This window comes from Bufo bufo, chromosome 9 (genome assembly GCF_905171765.1).
Source record: "Bufo bufo chromosome 9, aBufBuf1.1, whole genome shotgun sequence".
NCBI lineage: Eukaryota > Metazoa > Chordata > Amphibia > Anura > Bufonidae > Bufo > Bufo bufo.
Window position 1 is genome coordinate 72820456 of NC_053397.1, and position 17147 is coordinate 72837602.

General features: G+C 43.3%; 1 protein-coding gene across 1 annotated transcript in view; it reads left to right on the forward strand.

The window, feature by feature from the left end:
• SLC35A3 (solute carrier family 35 member A3) overlaps window positions 1–16919 on the forward strand; it is a 38705-nt gene extending 21786 nt beyond the window's left edge. Inside the window, exons 4-7 of the mRNA XM_040407691.1 lie at window positions 9592–9763; window positions 11979–12097; window positions 15374–15507; window positions 16662–16919. Coding sequence (XP_040263625.1) covers window positions 9592–9763; window positions 11979–12097; window positions 15374–15507; window positions 16662–16752 — 516 coding nt within the window. The 3' untranslated portion in view covers window positions 16753–16919. The remainder of the gene's footprint in view (window positions 1–9591; window positions 9764–11978; window positions 12098–15373; window positions 15508–16661) is intronic.
• Window positions 16920–17147: the final 228 nt, after the last annotated feature.

Below are 17147 nucleotides of genomic sequence, written 5' to 3' on the forward strand. Positions count from 1 at the left end.
CCTCCCAGGCTGTGAGCTCTGCGCTGCGATTGGCCAGCGCTAGAGCAGACTCCGCCTACCATAACTTAGGGACTGGAATCTCCGCCTACTATAACTTAGTGAGCGTAGATACCGGAGGGCATAACGGGAGAACGGAGCGGCGCCCGGGGATAATAGTAAGTGCAGGGAGATCCCTGGGCGCCGCTCCACATGTCTGTATAGTTAGTTCATAGGGTAAGAATCGGTGAAAGGTCCTCTTTAACCCCTTAAGGACCTAGGACGTACCGGTACGCCCTATTTCCCGAGTCCTTAAGGACCCAGGACGTACCGGTACGTCCTGACTTAAAATCTGTATTCCGGCGCCCCAGGGGTTAATTGGAACGGGATTTCGGCTGAAATCATTCAGCCGGCATCCCGTAACAATGCAGGGGGGGGTCATTTGACCCCCCCGTATCGGCGATCGCAGCAAACCGCAGGTCAATTCAGACCTGCGGTTTGCTGCGCTTTTTGCAGTTTCTGATCGCCGCGGTCCCTGACCGCGGGGATCAGAAACTTTAGAGTGGCTAAAATCATTATTTTTCACCCCCCCCTGCACCCCTGCACGATTTTATGCCGGAGGGTGGTGCGGGGGGGGTGTCGCAGGCGGTGGGGGCGTTGCGGGAGGCGGGCGGTGCGGCAGGCGGGATCGCGATCCCCCGCCCGCCTCCCCATGAACGATCGTTGGCTTCTAGTGGGTATACCAGGGTGCCAGCACATTGCTGGCACCCTGGTATAAACGGCTGACATCTGTGAAGATGTCAGCCGTTTAACCCTTTCCATACCGCGGTCCGTACGGACCGCTGTATGGAAAAAGTTAACTGTCATCGGTCAGGGAGCTCCCTCCCTCTCCATCGGGGGGCTGCTGTGGCTTTGCAGCCCCCCGATGGAGAGGGAGAGAGCCCCCAGAGAGCCCCCCTCAGCCCCGTGCTTACCCTTCCCCGTCTGCGAAGTTCTGAGCAGACGGGGAGGGTTCCCATGGCAACAGGACGCCTGCTCAGGCGTCCTGCTGTCCATGGTGCTGAACAGATCTATGCTAAAAGCACAGATCTGTTCAGTGTAAGTAAAATACAGTACAGAACAATATATATTGTTCTGTACTGTATTATACAGACACCAGACCCACTGGATCTTCAAGAACCAAGTGGGTCTGGGTCACAAAAATGTAAAAAAAAGTGAAAAAAGTTAAGATAAAAAAAAAAACATTTATCACTGAATAAAAATTAAAAAAATAAAATAAACTACACATATTAGGTATCGCCGCGTCCGTAACGACCTGATCTATAAAATGGTCATGTTACTTTCCCCGCACAGTGAACGCCAAAAAAATAAAAACTATGAGAAAATTGAAATTTTGCCCACCTTACTTCCCAAAAAAAGTAATAAAAGTGATCAAAAAAGTCGCATGTACGCCAAAATAGTACCAATCAAACCGTCATCTCATCCCGCAAAAAATGAGACCCTACTCAAGATAATCGCCCAAAAGCTGAAAAAACTATGGCTCTTAGACTATGGAGACACTAAAACATGATTTTTTTTTTTTCAAAAATGAACTCATTCTGTAAAACTTACATAAATAAAAAAAAAGTATACATATTAGGTATCGCCGCGTCCGTATCGACCGGCTCTATAAAAATATCACATGACCTAACCCCTCAGATGACCACCGTAAAAAAATAAAAATAAAAACAGTGTAAAAAAAGCCATTTTTTGCCATCTTACGTCACAAAAAGTGTAATAGCAAGCGATCAAAAAATCATATGCACCCCAAAATAGTGCCAATCAAACCGTCATCTCATCCCGCAAAAAATGAGACCCTACTCAAGATAATCGCCCAAAAACTGAAAAAACTATGGCTCTTAGAATATGGAGACACTAAAACATTTTTTTGGTTTTAAAAATGAAGTTATTGTATAAAACTTACATAAATAAAAAAAAATGTATACATATTAGGTATCGCCGCGTCCGCGACAACCTGCTCTATAAAAATACCACATAATCTAACCTGTCAGATGAATGTTGTAAATAACAAAAAAAAAAAAACGTGCCAAAAAAGCTATTTCTTGTTACTTTGCTGCACAAAAAGTGTAATATAGAGCAACCAAAAATCATATGTACCCTAAACTAGTACCAACAAAACTGCCACCCTATCCCGTAGTTTCTAAAATGGGGTCACTTTTTTGGAGTTTCTACTCTAGGGGTGCATCAGGGGGGCTTCAAATGGGACATGGTGTCAAAAAAAAACAGTCCAGCAAAACCTGCCTTCCAAAAACCGTATGGCATTCCTTTCCTTCTGCGCCCTGCCGTGTGCCCGTACAGCGGTTTACGACCACATATGGGGTGTTTCTGTAAACTACAGAATTAGGGCCATAAATATTGAGTTTTGTTTGGCTATTAACCCTTGCTTTGTAACTGGAAAAAAAATATTAAAATGGAAAATCTGCAAAAAATGTGAAATTTTGAAATTGTGTCTCTATTTTCCATTAAATCTTGTGCAACACCTAAAGGGTTAACAAAGTTTGTAAAATCAGTTTTGAATAGCTTGAGGGGTGTAGTTTCTTAGATGGGGTCACTTTTATGGAGTTTCTACTCTAGGGGTGCATCAGGGGGCTTCAAATGGGACATGGTGTCAAAAAAACAGTCCAGCAAAATCTGGCTTCCAAAAACCAAACCGCGCACCTTTCACTCTACGCCCTACTGTGTGCCCGTACAGTAGTTTACGGCCACATATGGGGTGTTTCTGTAAACGGCAGAGTCAGGGCAATAAAGATACAATCTTGTTTGGCTGTTAACCCTTGCTTTGTTAGTGGAAAAAATGGGTTAAAATTGAAAATTAGGCAAAAAAATGAAATTCTCAAATTTCATCCCCATTTGCCAATAACTCTTGTGCAACACCTAAAGGGTTAACGACGTATGTAAAATCAGTTTTGAATACCTTGAGGGGTGTAGTTTCTTAGATGGGGTCACTTTTAGGGAGTTTCTCCTCTTGGGGTGCATCAGGGGGCTTCAAATGGGACATGGTGTCAAAAAACCAGTCCATAAAAATCAGCCTTCCAAAAACCATATGGTGCACCTTTCACTCTACGCCCCGCTGTGTGGCCGTACAGTAGTTTACGGCCACATATTGGGTGTTTCTGTAAACGGCAGAGTCAGGGCAATAAAGATACAGTCTTGTTTGGCTGTTAACCCTTGGTTTGTTAGTGGAAAAAATGGGTTAAAATGAAAAATTTGACAAAAATATGAAATTCTCAAATTTCCTCCCCATTTGCCAATAACTCTTGTGCAACACCTAAAGGGTTAACAATGTATGCAAAATCAGTTTTGAATACCTTGAGGGGTGTAGTTTCTTAGATGGGGTCATTTTTGGGTGGTTTCTATTATGTAAGCCTCGCAAAGTGACTTCAGACCTGAACTGGTCGCTAAAAATTGAGTTTTTGTAAATTTCTGAAAAATTTCAAGATTTGCTTCTAAACTTCTAAGCCTTATAACATCCCCAAAAAATAAAATATCATTCCCAAAACAATTCAAACATGAAGTAGACATATGGGGAATGTAAAGTCATCACAATTTTTTGGGGTATTACTATGTATTACAGAAGTAGAGAAACTGAAACTTTGAAATTTGCTAATTTTTTTCAAATTTTTGGTAAATTAGGTATTTTTTTGTGCAAAAAAAATAATTTTTTTGACTTCATTTTACCAGTGTCATGAAGTACAATATGTGACGAAAAAACAATCTCAGAATGGCCTGGATAAGTCAAAGCGTTTTAAAGTTATGAGCACTTAAAGTGACACTGGTCAGATTTGCAAAAAATGGCCTGGTCCTTAAGGTGAAAATGAGCCCGGTCCTTAAGGGGTTAAGGCCGGATCCGGATTAATGCCTTTCAATGGGCATTAATTCCGGATCCGGCCTTGCGGCAAGTGTTCAGGATTTTTGGCCGGAGCAAAAAGCGCAGCATGCGGAACTGAAGACATCCTGATGCATCCTGAACGGATTTCTCTCCATTCAGAATGCATGGGTATAATCCTGATCAGGATTCTTCCGGCATAGAGCTTCGACGACGGAACTCTATGCCGGAACAGAGCAACGCAAGTGTGAAAGAGCCCTTATAGAGATCGCCTTGACGTTAGGCAGACGGACCCAAAAATTTTGTACAAAATGTTGTATTTGCCAAGAATCTCAAATTTGCAAAATAAGTGTAGCATTAGCACTTTTTATGGCATTATTGTACTTTTATTTGTGTTTGCAGAGTGCTGCTGCATTAACCCTTTGTATGCCGCGGTCAAAGCTGACCGCAGCATGCAGGGGGTTTGCGGAGGGTACGGGTGCCCTCCACATCCCCATCGGGTCCCAGCGCTGCAGTGATGGGGACCCGATGGCAGCCCGATGCCTTCCATAGGCATTGGGACTTGCCTTCTACGGAAGCCTGTGAGATCTAGCCCTTAGGCTGGGTCTCACAGGCAGGCAGTCAGCATAATAGTTGACATGCAATGCATTACAATACAGAATGCTAAAAAGAAGCCCCTACATAAAACAATCGGCCAAAAAAAATACTATGGCTTTCAGAATATGGAGACACTAAAAAAAAATCTTTTTTTTTTCTCTTCAAAAATGCTTTATTTTGTAAAACTAAAACAAACAAAAAAAGTAGGCATATTTGATATAATCCCGTCCTTAACAACCTGCTCTATAAAAATAGCACATGATCTAACCTGTCAGATGAACATTGTAAAAAACAAAAAATAAAAACGGCGCCAAAACAGCTATATTTTTTGTTACCTTGCCTCACAAAAAGTGTAGTATAGAGCAGTAAAAAATCTATATGTACCCTAAAATGGTACCAACAGAACTGCCACCTTATCCTGCAGTTTCCAAAATGGGGTCACTTTTTTGGCGTTTCGGGGTTTTTAAATGTGACATGGCAACTTAAAATTATCACAGTGAAAGCTGCCCTCCAAAAACCGCATGGCGTTACTTTCCCTCTGTGCCCTACCGTGTGCCCATACAGTGGTTTGCGGTCACAAATGGGGTGTTTCTGTAAACTACAGATTCAGGGTAATAATCATTGAGTTTTGGTTGGCTGTTAACCCTTGTTACTGGAAAAAATGGATTAAAATGGAAAATCTGCACAGAAAGTGAAATTCAGAAATTTCATCTACAGTTGCCTTTAATTCTTGTGGGGTTAACAAAGTTTGTAAAATCAGTTTTGAATACCTTGAGGGGTGTCGTTTCTAAAATGGGGCCATTTATGGGTGGTTTCTATTATGTAGCCCAGAACTGGTCCTTAAAAAAATGTGGGTTTTGGAAATTTTCTTAAAGGGATTCTGTCAGCAAGATTTTCGATATAGAGCTGTTCATATCATCCTCTCCATTATCTAATTAAAAATATACTAGTTTTGCCCTCACCTGTTCTTTAATTTTTGATAAAAATCGGTTTTATTTATATGCTAATTACCTTCCTAACATGCCCAAGCGGCTGTCCCTCCGGCCATTTGTGCCCAGCCGCGCCCTTTCTCTTGTAGCCCAGCGCCGCCCCATTGCTAATTATTACTCTCTTCATTGCCGATGGTGCGCCAGAATCTCGCACATGCACCCTGGATCCACTGGTCAGCGCCCGCGCGGTTTCATGGCGGCAACCTCAGCGAACAAAGCGTGCATGCGCCAGCTGTCTGCGCACTTCGCTCGCGGGCACTGACCTGCCGATCCTGGGCGCATGCGCGAGATTACGGCGCACCATTGGCAATGAGAGGAGTGAATAATTGGCAGTGGGGTGGCGCTGGGCTACGAGATAAGGGGCGCGGCTGGGCACAAACGGCCGGAGGGACAGCCCCTTGGGCACGTTGGGAAGGTAATTAGCATATAAATCCGGTTTTTACCAAAAAGCAAAGACAGGTGGGGGTAAAACTAGTATATTTTTTATTAGATAATGGAGAGGATGATATGAACAGCTCTATATCGAAAATCTTGCTGACAGAATCACTTCTAAACTTCTAAGCCTTCTAATTATCCCCCCCCCCCCCCCAAAAAAAATTTACCAAATGATCCAAACATAAAATAGACATATGGGGAATGTAAAGTAATAACTATTATGAGGTATCACTATCTGTTTTAAAAGCAGAGAAATTGGAATTTGGAAAGTTGTGAATTTTTCAAATTTTTGGGTAAATTTGGGATTTATCTACCATAATATATAAAGCTATGTGTGTGTTTCCGCTGAAAGGAATCTGCACCGTCGCATTTACAATCACGAAATTTGGCACACAGGTACATCAGGTGTCTGGGAAGGATTTAGACTGGGTCTCAGCTCTCTAGCACGTACCGTTCCTGAGATATTCCCAAAAAATGCACTAGCCAATAGAAGCCTGCCATTCACACGGTCACATGTCTCTTATCAGCCAAAAGAAGCTCGCAGGCCCTTAGTCTCCACATGCACACAGTTTTACACCAGGTTTTCATAACAACCCAACCATTTTTCTTCACTGCTGTAGGTGTGGATGACACTGTTTAGGCCTCTTTCAGATGGGCGTCCCAGATTTGCTCCGGATGCGTCTTGGGCGCATTGCAGGAAACCCGCGCCAGTGGGCACGCAATTTCAATCATTTTGATTGCGTTGTTCAGTTTTTTACGGTCGAGTGCAATGCATTTTGCACGCGCGTGATAAAAAACGGAATGTGGTACCCAGACCCGAACTTCTTCACTGAAGTTCGGGTTTGGGTTCGGTGTTGTGTAGGTGTTGTTATTTTCCCTTATAACATGGTTATAAGGGAAAATAATAGCATTCTTAATACAGAATGCTTAATAAAATGTTCCTTGAGAGGATAAAAAATGAACTCGCTTCATCCACTTGATCGCGCAGCCGGCATTGTCTTCTTTCTTTCTTTGAGGACCTGCAAAAGGACCTTTGATGTAATCACTTACCACGTGGTGAGCGCGGTGACGTCAGTGCAGGTCCTTCTGAATGAAGATCGAAGGATCTAAAACCGTCCCGGATACCTGGTGTAACGGTGTGCCAAATTTCATGATTGTAAATGCGACGCTCCGGAAATGCCTATCCCTTTGGGCTTGTACCTATTCCTGTTTTGCCAGTGCTTCCATTAATATATATATGTTACCGTTCTTGTTTTAAAACAAAAAAAGAAACCGATCCTTTATTTTGATCATCCATTACGCTCATTTTGCATCCGTTTTAGCCATTTCTAATTGAGATATGTTATTTCTGACAGAATGAGTTTTTTCCGTCTAAAATAATGGATCTCAGACGGAAATGGCTAAGGCCCCCTGCACACGAACGTGTGATTCCCGTTGCCGTATTGCGGACCGCATTTGCGGATCCGCAATGCACAGGTGCCGTTCCGTGGGCATTCCGCATCACGGATGCGGACCCATTCACTTGAATGGGTCCGCAAATCCGGAGATGCGGAACGGAACCCTACGGAAGCACTACGGAGTGCTTCCGTGGCTTTTCGTCCCGTACTTCCGTTCTGCAAAAAGATAGAACATGTCCTATCTTTTTGCGGAACGGCCGGATCGCGGATCCATTCAAGTGAATGGGTCAGCGATCCGCTGTGGCTGTCCCACAGACTGTGTTCGTGCATTGCGACCACGGGGCGCACACGTTCGTGTGCAGGGGGCCTAAAACGAATGCTAAATTCTCATAACAGATGCTCAAAATAAAGGAAACTGTGATGTGAATGTACCCTAATAGGTCATTCTCTGATAACACTGGGTTCAGACCTGAGCGTATTTGATATGCGCGTTTGTCGCGCGTTTTTGTGCGCGTTTTTGTCCATAGTCAACGCGCGTATTACGCGCGTTTGTGTGATTGACAGCAGTGTCCTATGGCCGCAAACGCGCGACAAAACGCCCCAAAGAAGCTCAAGAACTTGTTTATGCGTTCGAACGCGCTGTAAAACGCGAAAATGTGAACCAGTCCCATAGGGAAGCATTGGTTTGCATCGGTTATGCGTTTTACAGAGCGTTCGAACGCACTGTAAAACGCGCAAGTGTGAACTTGGGGTAATGCATTTCTTTTAAATGATAAAATTATTTCTGCTGCCTCTAGGAGGCCATTTCTGCCATGTTGTTTTTTTTTTTATGATGAATGAAAGCTTGTGTAAGTTCTTACATAATTAGCGCCCACTAGTGGTGACTGTTCTAGACACCTTCACCATTCCAAACTATCAGGAATATAGGGGGAGATTTAACAAGACTGGCATTCCCATACTCCCTGTGCTGGAGTAAGATGCGCCTAATTTATTAAGAGGCCAAAAAATTAAGTGCATTTCTGACCCTCCGTGCACCGTAAACTCAAATCTATGTCAGCTAGGAGACTTTTGCTGTAACTTACGCCAGTTTCTAGCGTAAGCTATAGTAAATCCGATGGGCTGATGAAGCCCCGCCTCTCCTGCGAAGCCCCACCCCTCAATGCTCAAAAAGATCCAGATTATGTAACAAATATGCCGTGCTCCATAATTTGGGACCTTTTTTTTGTTTTTTTAAGCCACAGTAGTGGTGTCATAGCTTTGATATATGCTGCCTCATCCTCATGTACACGACCGTGCTGTGTTTTGCATTCCTCAAATAGCGGATCCGCAAAACCCGGATGCCGCCGATGTGCAAATAGCAGAACGGAACGGGTACCCATAATAGAAATACCTATTCTTGTCTGCAAAACGGACAAGAATAGGACATGTTCTATTTATTTATTTTTATTTATTTATTTTTTGCGGGGCCACGGAACGGAGCAACAGATGTGGACAGCACACAGACTTCTGTCCACATCTTTTGTTGCCCCATTGAAATGAATGGGTCCTCATCCCAGCTCTGATGCGGACCACAAGAACGTTTGTGTGCATGAGGCCTTATTGTCTTTTTTGGCCTGGGCATCAGTGTGTTTGGTAACTTCCCTATAGAAATCCTCTTTGTCCATGATTTTATTTAGTTCCTCATCACCTATTAGCAGAAGTTATCCATTTAGTAATCTTTACTCCAGATCTGATGCACCATTTGAAGGGCATTTGTCCCCAGAAAATTCACAGATAAACCAGGCATAGCGACTTGTAGGACGAGCTCAGCTCAATGTAAAGATTCCTTTCATTTACCGATCCGTTGCTTCAATCTGGAGAAAAAGCACTTTTAATCCATATGCAAATGATCAGTAAAGTGCAATGAGGGCGGGCCCAATCTACTCTGTGCACCCTTGCACCTCCTGCTTCCTCTGCCAGCCCTTCCCTCTCCTTCTTGATGGACAGGGCCGGACGAGATGGCTGTGCCTGGTTTAACAGTGAATTTTTCCAGGTGTCAGACTTTAGGTAGACCGTCCTCAATTGGTACCCAAAGCTTCTCTCATCCCTGCTCATAGATTTCCATAACTAGAAATCTGCCTGCATTCTCAACAAATGTCCATTCGAACCATTGGCAGTGGTATGTTGTGTCAGAGGGGGGGGGGGGGAACCTAGTTGGGAGCTGTATATATGACATGCTTGTGTATGGTGTGTATACATCATTCCTGTATGTCTTAGTTTATTGCTTTGTCACTTTACTTTATTGTGAACTTTCTCCATATCTCCCATGCAGTGGCCCTCAGACTCTCCCAGTGCCCCTTCAAAGGAAGTATCAGTCGGTTCCCGGTTTGTGGGTCTCATGGCTGTCCTCACTGCGTGTTTCTCCAGTGGCTTTGCTGGTGTCTACTTTGAAAAAATTCTTAAAGAAACCAAGCAGTCTGTGTGGATTAGAAATATACAGCTAGGTGAGTACACAGCAATAAGAACATTACCTTCACAACCTCAACCTTTAGGCACATCATGATGTATTTCGTTGGTGCACACGGAATGTATAGAGCTAGCTTACAAGCTGAGCACATGCGGCTATCCCGGTCATTTAACCCTTCAGATGCAGCATCCATTATTGGCTGAAGCATTTGTGCGTGTAACCCCTTAGTGACCACCAGTACGCCTTTTTATAGCACTCACCAAGGGGCCTTCAACTGGGCCACTGCCTCCCATGTAACATATATTATCCGTTCTCCTGCTCTAACGGCCTGGACTGGCAGGAGCGCCGATCCAGGCTGTTTAACCCCCTTACATGCTGCAGGCAATAGCACCCGTGGCATGTAAGCAGTTACAGAGGGAGCAGACTCCCTCTGTCACCCATCAGCACCCCACAAATGAGATTGCGGGATACCAATGTCAGTGCAGACAGGACAGGGCCTAGTGAAGGCCCTAGGTCTGCATCTAGCTTGCCCCAGCAGGCTGATCCTCTCTTGCGCAGCCTGCTGGTGAATGCTGGTATAGCTATGACATCTAAATACATTGTACCACAGGAATAGTGCAAAGTGTTTTAGATCAAAACATCACCTATTATAAAGATTTAAAAAAAGTTTTAAAAAAAAATTATACCTTTTTCCATTGGGGAAAAAAACTTAGCAAAAATAAAATCTCTACATATTTGGTATTGCCACATCTGTAGTGACCTGCACTACACAATTATCATATATGAAAAATAATAGTAAAGATGGCTCACTTGTTAAATGTTGGATGTTGTTCAATATATGAAATATAGTCCGAGAACTCGCTAATCTGATGCCAACAGAATAACAGGAAAAATTATAAATTGTAAATAGTGAGTACCTCCAGGAGTATATAAAAAAAATAATATATATATATATATACTGCAGCCCAAACCCCCAGTGTTAATCAAACCTTAGATGAGAAAATCATCTTACCTCTCCTGTTTCGGCCACCGCCTCTCCTGAGATCCAGTGTGCTGTGACCTGACGTTGCACAGCGTGAGGTCACATAATCGAAAAGCTCATTAGTATTCGCTCCATAAGACGTACTGCCTTAGGCTACTTTCACACTAGCGTTCGGGTGTCCGCTCGTGCGCACCGTTTGAAGGGGCTCACGAGCGGCCCCGAACGCAGCCGTCCAGCCCTAATGCATTCTCAGTGGACGCGGATCCACTGAGAATGCATCCGCCTGCCAGCGTTCAGCCTCCGCTCCGCTCAGTGAGCGGACACCTGAACGCTGCTTGCAGCGTTCGGGTGTCCGCCTGGCCGTGCGGAGGCGAGCGGATCCGTCCACACTTACAATGTAAGTCAATGGGGACGGATCCGCTTGAAGATGACACAATATGGCTCAATCTTCAAGCGGATCCGTTCCCCATTGACTTTCAATGTAAAGTCTGAACGGATCCGCTCAGACAACTTTCACACTTAGAAAATTTTCTAAGTTTTAATGCAGACGCATCCGTTCTGAACGGATGCGAACGTCTGCATTATCGGAGCGGATCCGTCTGATGAAACATCAGACGGATCCGCTCCGAACGCTAGTGTGAAAGTAGCCTTATAGAGCAAAAAATAAAGCTATTTGCTTTTTTTGTTTTTTGTGTCTCTCTGTTGTTGTGTTTTTTTTTTTCTGTAAACAGAAGATTTATACTTACCCACTTCCCGCCACTCAGGTCCTCTGTGATGCCTCTGTTGTGTCTATCTTCCAGTCCCCAGCTTGTTTTCTTCGGGCGCTTAATGGGCATGGTCATATTCTTCACTGCAGCCAATGACTTCCTTCAGCAGTGACATACTGCTTCTGACCATGTCATCTCTGAAGCCTGTCTTTGGCTGCAGTGGAGCTTGTGACCATGTCCATGTAGCACCAGAAGAATTGGACACAGCGGAGGCATTGCAGAGGACCAGAGTGGTATGGAGTAGTTAAGTATGAATCTTTTTTGGAAGACTTTTTTTGAGTTTATGGAGACTTTAAGGTGTTACCATAGTATTTTTATTTATTTTTTATCATTATTTGTTAGCACCATCGTCAGCATAGCTCTGAAATGTATTACATGTACTGCTAATACATTTATAACAGTGGCGATACATGAGGAGCTCTGAATTTATCATATGTAATAATCTGTAGTAGTGACTACTTGCTAATTGAGAACCAATGACCGTCTCTGTGTCTTCTTTGCAGGATTCTTCGGGGGTATATTTGGTTTGATGGGCGTTTTTATTTATGATGGAGATCAGGTCTCAAAAGAGGGATTCTTTCAAGGGTACAATAATCTGACCTGGACGGTTGTGGCTCTTCAGGTAATATGGAAGTTTCACATACTCCTGAATTGGTACTAGTTGTCATTTAAAGGGGTTATCCAGGATTTTGATATTAATGACCTCTCCTCAGGATACGTCATCAATATCAGATCAGCTGGGATCCGGTTCCTGGTGCTGCGGCCTCCCCAAAGCTTACCAAGCATAGCACCATCCTATGGATAGCGGCCGTTCTTTGTATTGCAGCTCAGGCCTATTTACTTGAATGGGACTGAGCTGCACCCAGGCCATAAGATCGATGAACGGTACGATTTTAAACATACAAAAGTTTAAAACCTTCCGGTAACCTCATACCCCTATATTAGTGTCCCAAATCTTAATAAAGGAGAGAAGATTTTAGCAAGTGCCGAACCTTCTGTTTGGGTGAACTGAATCCATACATATCTTGACCTGTGGTAACGATTTTTAAATCCTCCGCATGTCAATTTATACCAGCTTTGGCCTGGCAGTATTTTTGGATGGCTATAGTGCTACAAGACCGCACATAACTACTACAGCCTTTATTGGTGGTTGTGTTACTTGCATTTGGGAAATGGCAGCAGACCACAGGAGTGTTTTTGAGGCACATTCGTACTGTTTACCAAAAGGTTTCTGCTGATTCTAGTTTATTGGTGGGGGTCAGCATGGAGGTGAGAAAATATTTCAATACATTAATATTTTTGAACTAGTGGATGTGATTGCTGCATGTACAGTGCCTTGAAAAAGTATTCATACCCCTTGAACTTTTCCATGTTTTTTTTCACATTACACCCACAAACTTAAATGTATTTTACTAGGATTTTATGTGATAGACGAACACAAGGTAGCAAGTATGTGTGAAGTGAAAAGAAAATGATACATGGTTTTCCAAATTTTTTATAAATGAGGCTACTTTCACACCTGCGTTTGATGCGGATCCGTCTGGTATTTGCACAAACGGATCCGCACCGATAATGCAAACGTTTGTAACCGTTCAGATCGAATCCGTTTGCATTATTCTTTAAAAAAAAAAGTCAACGTCAAAACGGATCTGTCCTGACTTACATTGAAAGTCAATGGGGGACGGATCAGTTTTCAAATGCACCATATTGTGTCAGTAAAAAACTGATCCATCCCCATTGACTTGCATTGTAAGTCAGGACGGATCCGTTTGGCTCCGCATCGCCAGGCGGACACCAAAACTGTCCGCCTCCAGAGCGGAATGGAGGCGGAACGGAGCCAAACTGATGCATTCTGAACGGATCCTTATCCATTCAGAATGCATTAGGGCTAAACTGATCCGTTTTGGGCCGCTTGTGAGAGCCTTGAAACGCCAGTGTGAAAGTAGCCTAAAAAAGTGTGGTGTGCATTTGTATTCAGCCCCCGAGTCAGTACTTTGTATGACCACCTTTCGCTAAATTACAGCTGCAAGTATTTTGGGGTATGTTTTGCAGAGGCTGAAAGTTTTGCCTATTCTTTGGATTGGGTGGAGAGCATCTGTGAACAGTAATTTTCAAGTCTTGACACAGATTCTTAAGGCCCCTTTCACACGGGAGAGAATTCCGTGCGGGTGCAATGCGTGAGGCTGTGCAGATGAGCTGTTATTTTCACGCATCACTTGTGCGTTGCGTGAAAATCGCAGCATGCTCTATATTGTGCGTTTTTCACGCAATGCAGGCCCTATCGAAGTGAATAGGGCTGCGTGAAAATCGCAAGCATCCGCAAGCAAGTGCGGATGCAGTGTGATTTTTCACGCATGGTTGCTAGGTGACGATCGGGATGGGGACCTGATCTTTATTATTTTCCCTTATAACATGGTTATAAGGGAAAATATAAGCATTCTTAATACAGAATGCTAAGTAATTTAGGGATGGAGGGGTTAAAAAAGAAATAAAAATAATTAAACTCACCTCATCCACTTGTTCGCGCAGGCTGCGCCAAAAAGTGGATGAAGTGAGTTTAATTTATTTTTTAACTGCTCCATCCCTAATTTACTTAGCATTCTGTATTAAGAATGCTATTATTTTCCCTTATAACCATGTTATAAGGGAAAATAATAAAATCTACACAACACCTAACACAAACCCGAACTGCTGATTTTTCTCACTTGCGTGCAAAACGCATTAAAACGCTTTGCGCATTTTACCGCAACGCCCGTGTGAACCCAGCCTAACAGGATTTAGTTCTGGACTTTGACTGGGCGATTCTAACACCTGAATATGCTTTGATCTAAACCATTCCATTGTAGCTTTAGCTGTATGTTTAGAGTTGTCCTGCTGGGAGGTGAACCTCCGCCCCAGTCTCAAGTCTTTTACAGTCTCTACCAGGTTATTCTTCTAGGACTGCCCTGTATTTAGCTCCATCCATCTTCCCATCAACTCTGACCAGCTTCACTGTCCCTGCTGAAGAAAAGCACCCCTACAGCATCATGCTGCCACCACCATGTTTTACGTAGGGGGTGGTGTGTTCAGGGTGATGTGCCACACATAGCATTTTGCATTTAGGCCAAAAAATGTAACTTTGGTCTTATCTGACCAGAACACCTTCCACGTTTGCTGTACCCCCTACATGGCTTGTGGCAAACTGAAAACAGGACTTCTTATGGCTTGCTTTCAAAAATGTCTTTCTTCTTGCCACTCTTCCATCAAGGACAGATTTGTGGAATACATGACTAATAGTTGTCCTGTGGACAGATTCTCCCACCTGAGCTGTGGATTTCTGCAGCTCCTCCAGAGTGACCATGGGCTTTTGGCTGCTTCTCTAATTAGTGCTCTCCTTGCCTGGGCTGTCAGTTAAGGTGGACGGCCATGTCTTGGTAGGTTTGCAGTTGTGCCATACTCCTTCCATTTTCAGATGATGCATTGAACAGTGCTCTGTGAGATGTTCAGATATTTTTTTAGAACCTAGCCCTGCTTTACACAACTTTATCCCTGACCTGCCTGGTGTGTTCCTTGGTTTTCATGATGCTGTTTGATCACTAATGTTCTCTGACAAACCTGTGAGGCAGAACTGCTGTAATTATATTGAGAATAAATTATATACATTTACTAATTAGGTAACTTTTGAAGGCAGTTGATTACACTGGATTTTAATTAAGGATATCAGAGTACAGGGGGCTGCATACAAATGCATGCCACACTTTCCAAACTTTTATTTATTAAATATTTTAAAAACCATGTATGAACGTTTCCTTCCCGACAATCAGCTGCTCCCCGCAGCGTCTACATGTACTCTTACTGCTCCTTTAACATTTGAACTTCACCCTGGTTATTTAATTTTTTTCTCCTTAACCACTTTTAGGCTCTAGGTGGATTGGTGATTGCTGCTGTGATCAAATATGCTGATAATATCTTGAAAGGATTTGCGACCTCTCTTTCAATCATTCTGTCAACATTAATCTCCTACTTTTGGCTGCAAGACTTTGTTCCTACAAGGTATAGTGACAGTTCTTGTATATTCACATAAAAAAAAAATCTTATTTAAAGTGGTTGGCCAGGATTTTTATATTGATGGCCTATCCTCAGAATAGAATGTGTAGTTTTGGCACCCAGGCTATTTTGGGAACAGCTGATCTGTGGGGTTGAAAGATGTAGAATCCCCACCGATCAGATATTTATGGCTTGTCCTGAGGATAGGCCACCATTTATAAAATTCCTGGCCATCCCTTTAAAAGAGAACCTATCACCAAGAAATATGGTGCAAACTGCAGTCAGCATGTTATAGAGCAGGAGGAGCTGAGCAGATTAATATCTAATATTGTGGGGGGAAAATGTAGCAAAAATTGTAATTTATACATTTAAATCTTTTTCAGAGCTAAGTTGTAGAGATGAGCATTTGTACGAATTGATTCATCTCATGTCTGCAAGAGTTCTTCAGCTGTGACAGGTTAGCGGCGCATGCACATTCTCTGCTCTGGAACAGGAACAGAGCCTTTGCACTTGCACTGCTACTCGAGATTGTCAGAGCTGGATGAGATGTCCAGCCTCGTCAGTCAAGCGACTTGGGGGCATTTCTTCCGCAGCAGGAATGGCCCCTCACAGCTGAAGAACTCTTGATGAGATGGTTCAATTCCTACAAACCGGTTTGCTCATCTCTACAACTGAGCTCACAAAGAACTCTTGCTGGTGCGACAAATCAATTCGCTCATTTCTGTTGAGTTGATGAAGTGGTTGGTCGTATCAGTGATTGACAGTTACATTTACCTATGTATACGTACTTATCCAAGGAAGGCGGGCAATCACTGATAAAATGGCCAACTTGGGCAAGTAAGCTCAGGAAGAGCAGAGGTTTAAATGTATAAATTACTTAAAGGGGTTTTTCCAGACTTTTCATACTGATGTCCTGTCCTCGGGATATATCATCAGTATCTGATCAGTGGGGGTCTGACACCAGAGACCTGCGTCAATCAGGGTGTCTAGAAAAGAGGTTGGGGCTTAGTGAGAAGGGATATGATGTAAAAAGGACCAAAGAGCACCAAGATGGCTGCCGTGTCACTACAGTGGGGAAACTACTGTTGAATGAAGATTTTCAGTCTGTTTCATTACGAGATAACTTAAAATAAAAAATAAAAACTTTCTTCTCTTATCAGTGTGTTCTTCATGGGAGCAGTATTTGTTATTTCTGCCACCTTCCTCTACGGCTATGACCCCAAACCATCTGTAAACCCGATTAAAGCATGAAGTCTGCAATGGATGCAGTGATGTATTGTGCGGAGCGCCCCTTGCTGCTTCCGCAACGAGCAGGGCTGTGCAAAGACAACTAGCCACATATGCTGCTGAAAGCAAAGAGACGGCAGGTCACAGCACTGCTGCTCTTTCTAGTGATGGACTCTTATTTTATTTTAACAGAAAAGTGCTATATATTTTTTTTGCTAATACTTGAACTTGGAGGCATTGGGTTTTGTTTTCAGGATGCTGCACAGAACTCACCTGATCAGGTATATAATATTGTGTATCTTCTATTGGAGATATGTAATATGGTGGTTTCTGGGCTGGTCTACCCACCTGCGTCTGACCTCAGATTAGTACATTGGTGCAGCTCCATGACCATTTTATACTGAAGAGACAGAAGAATA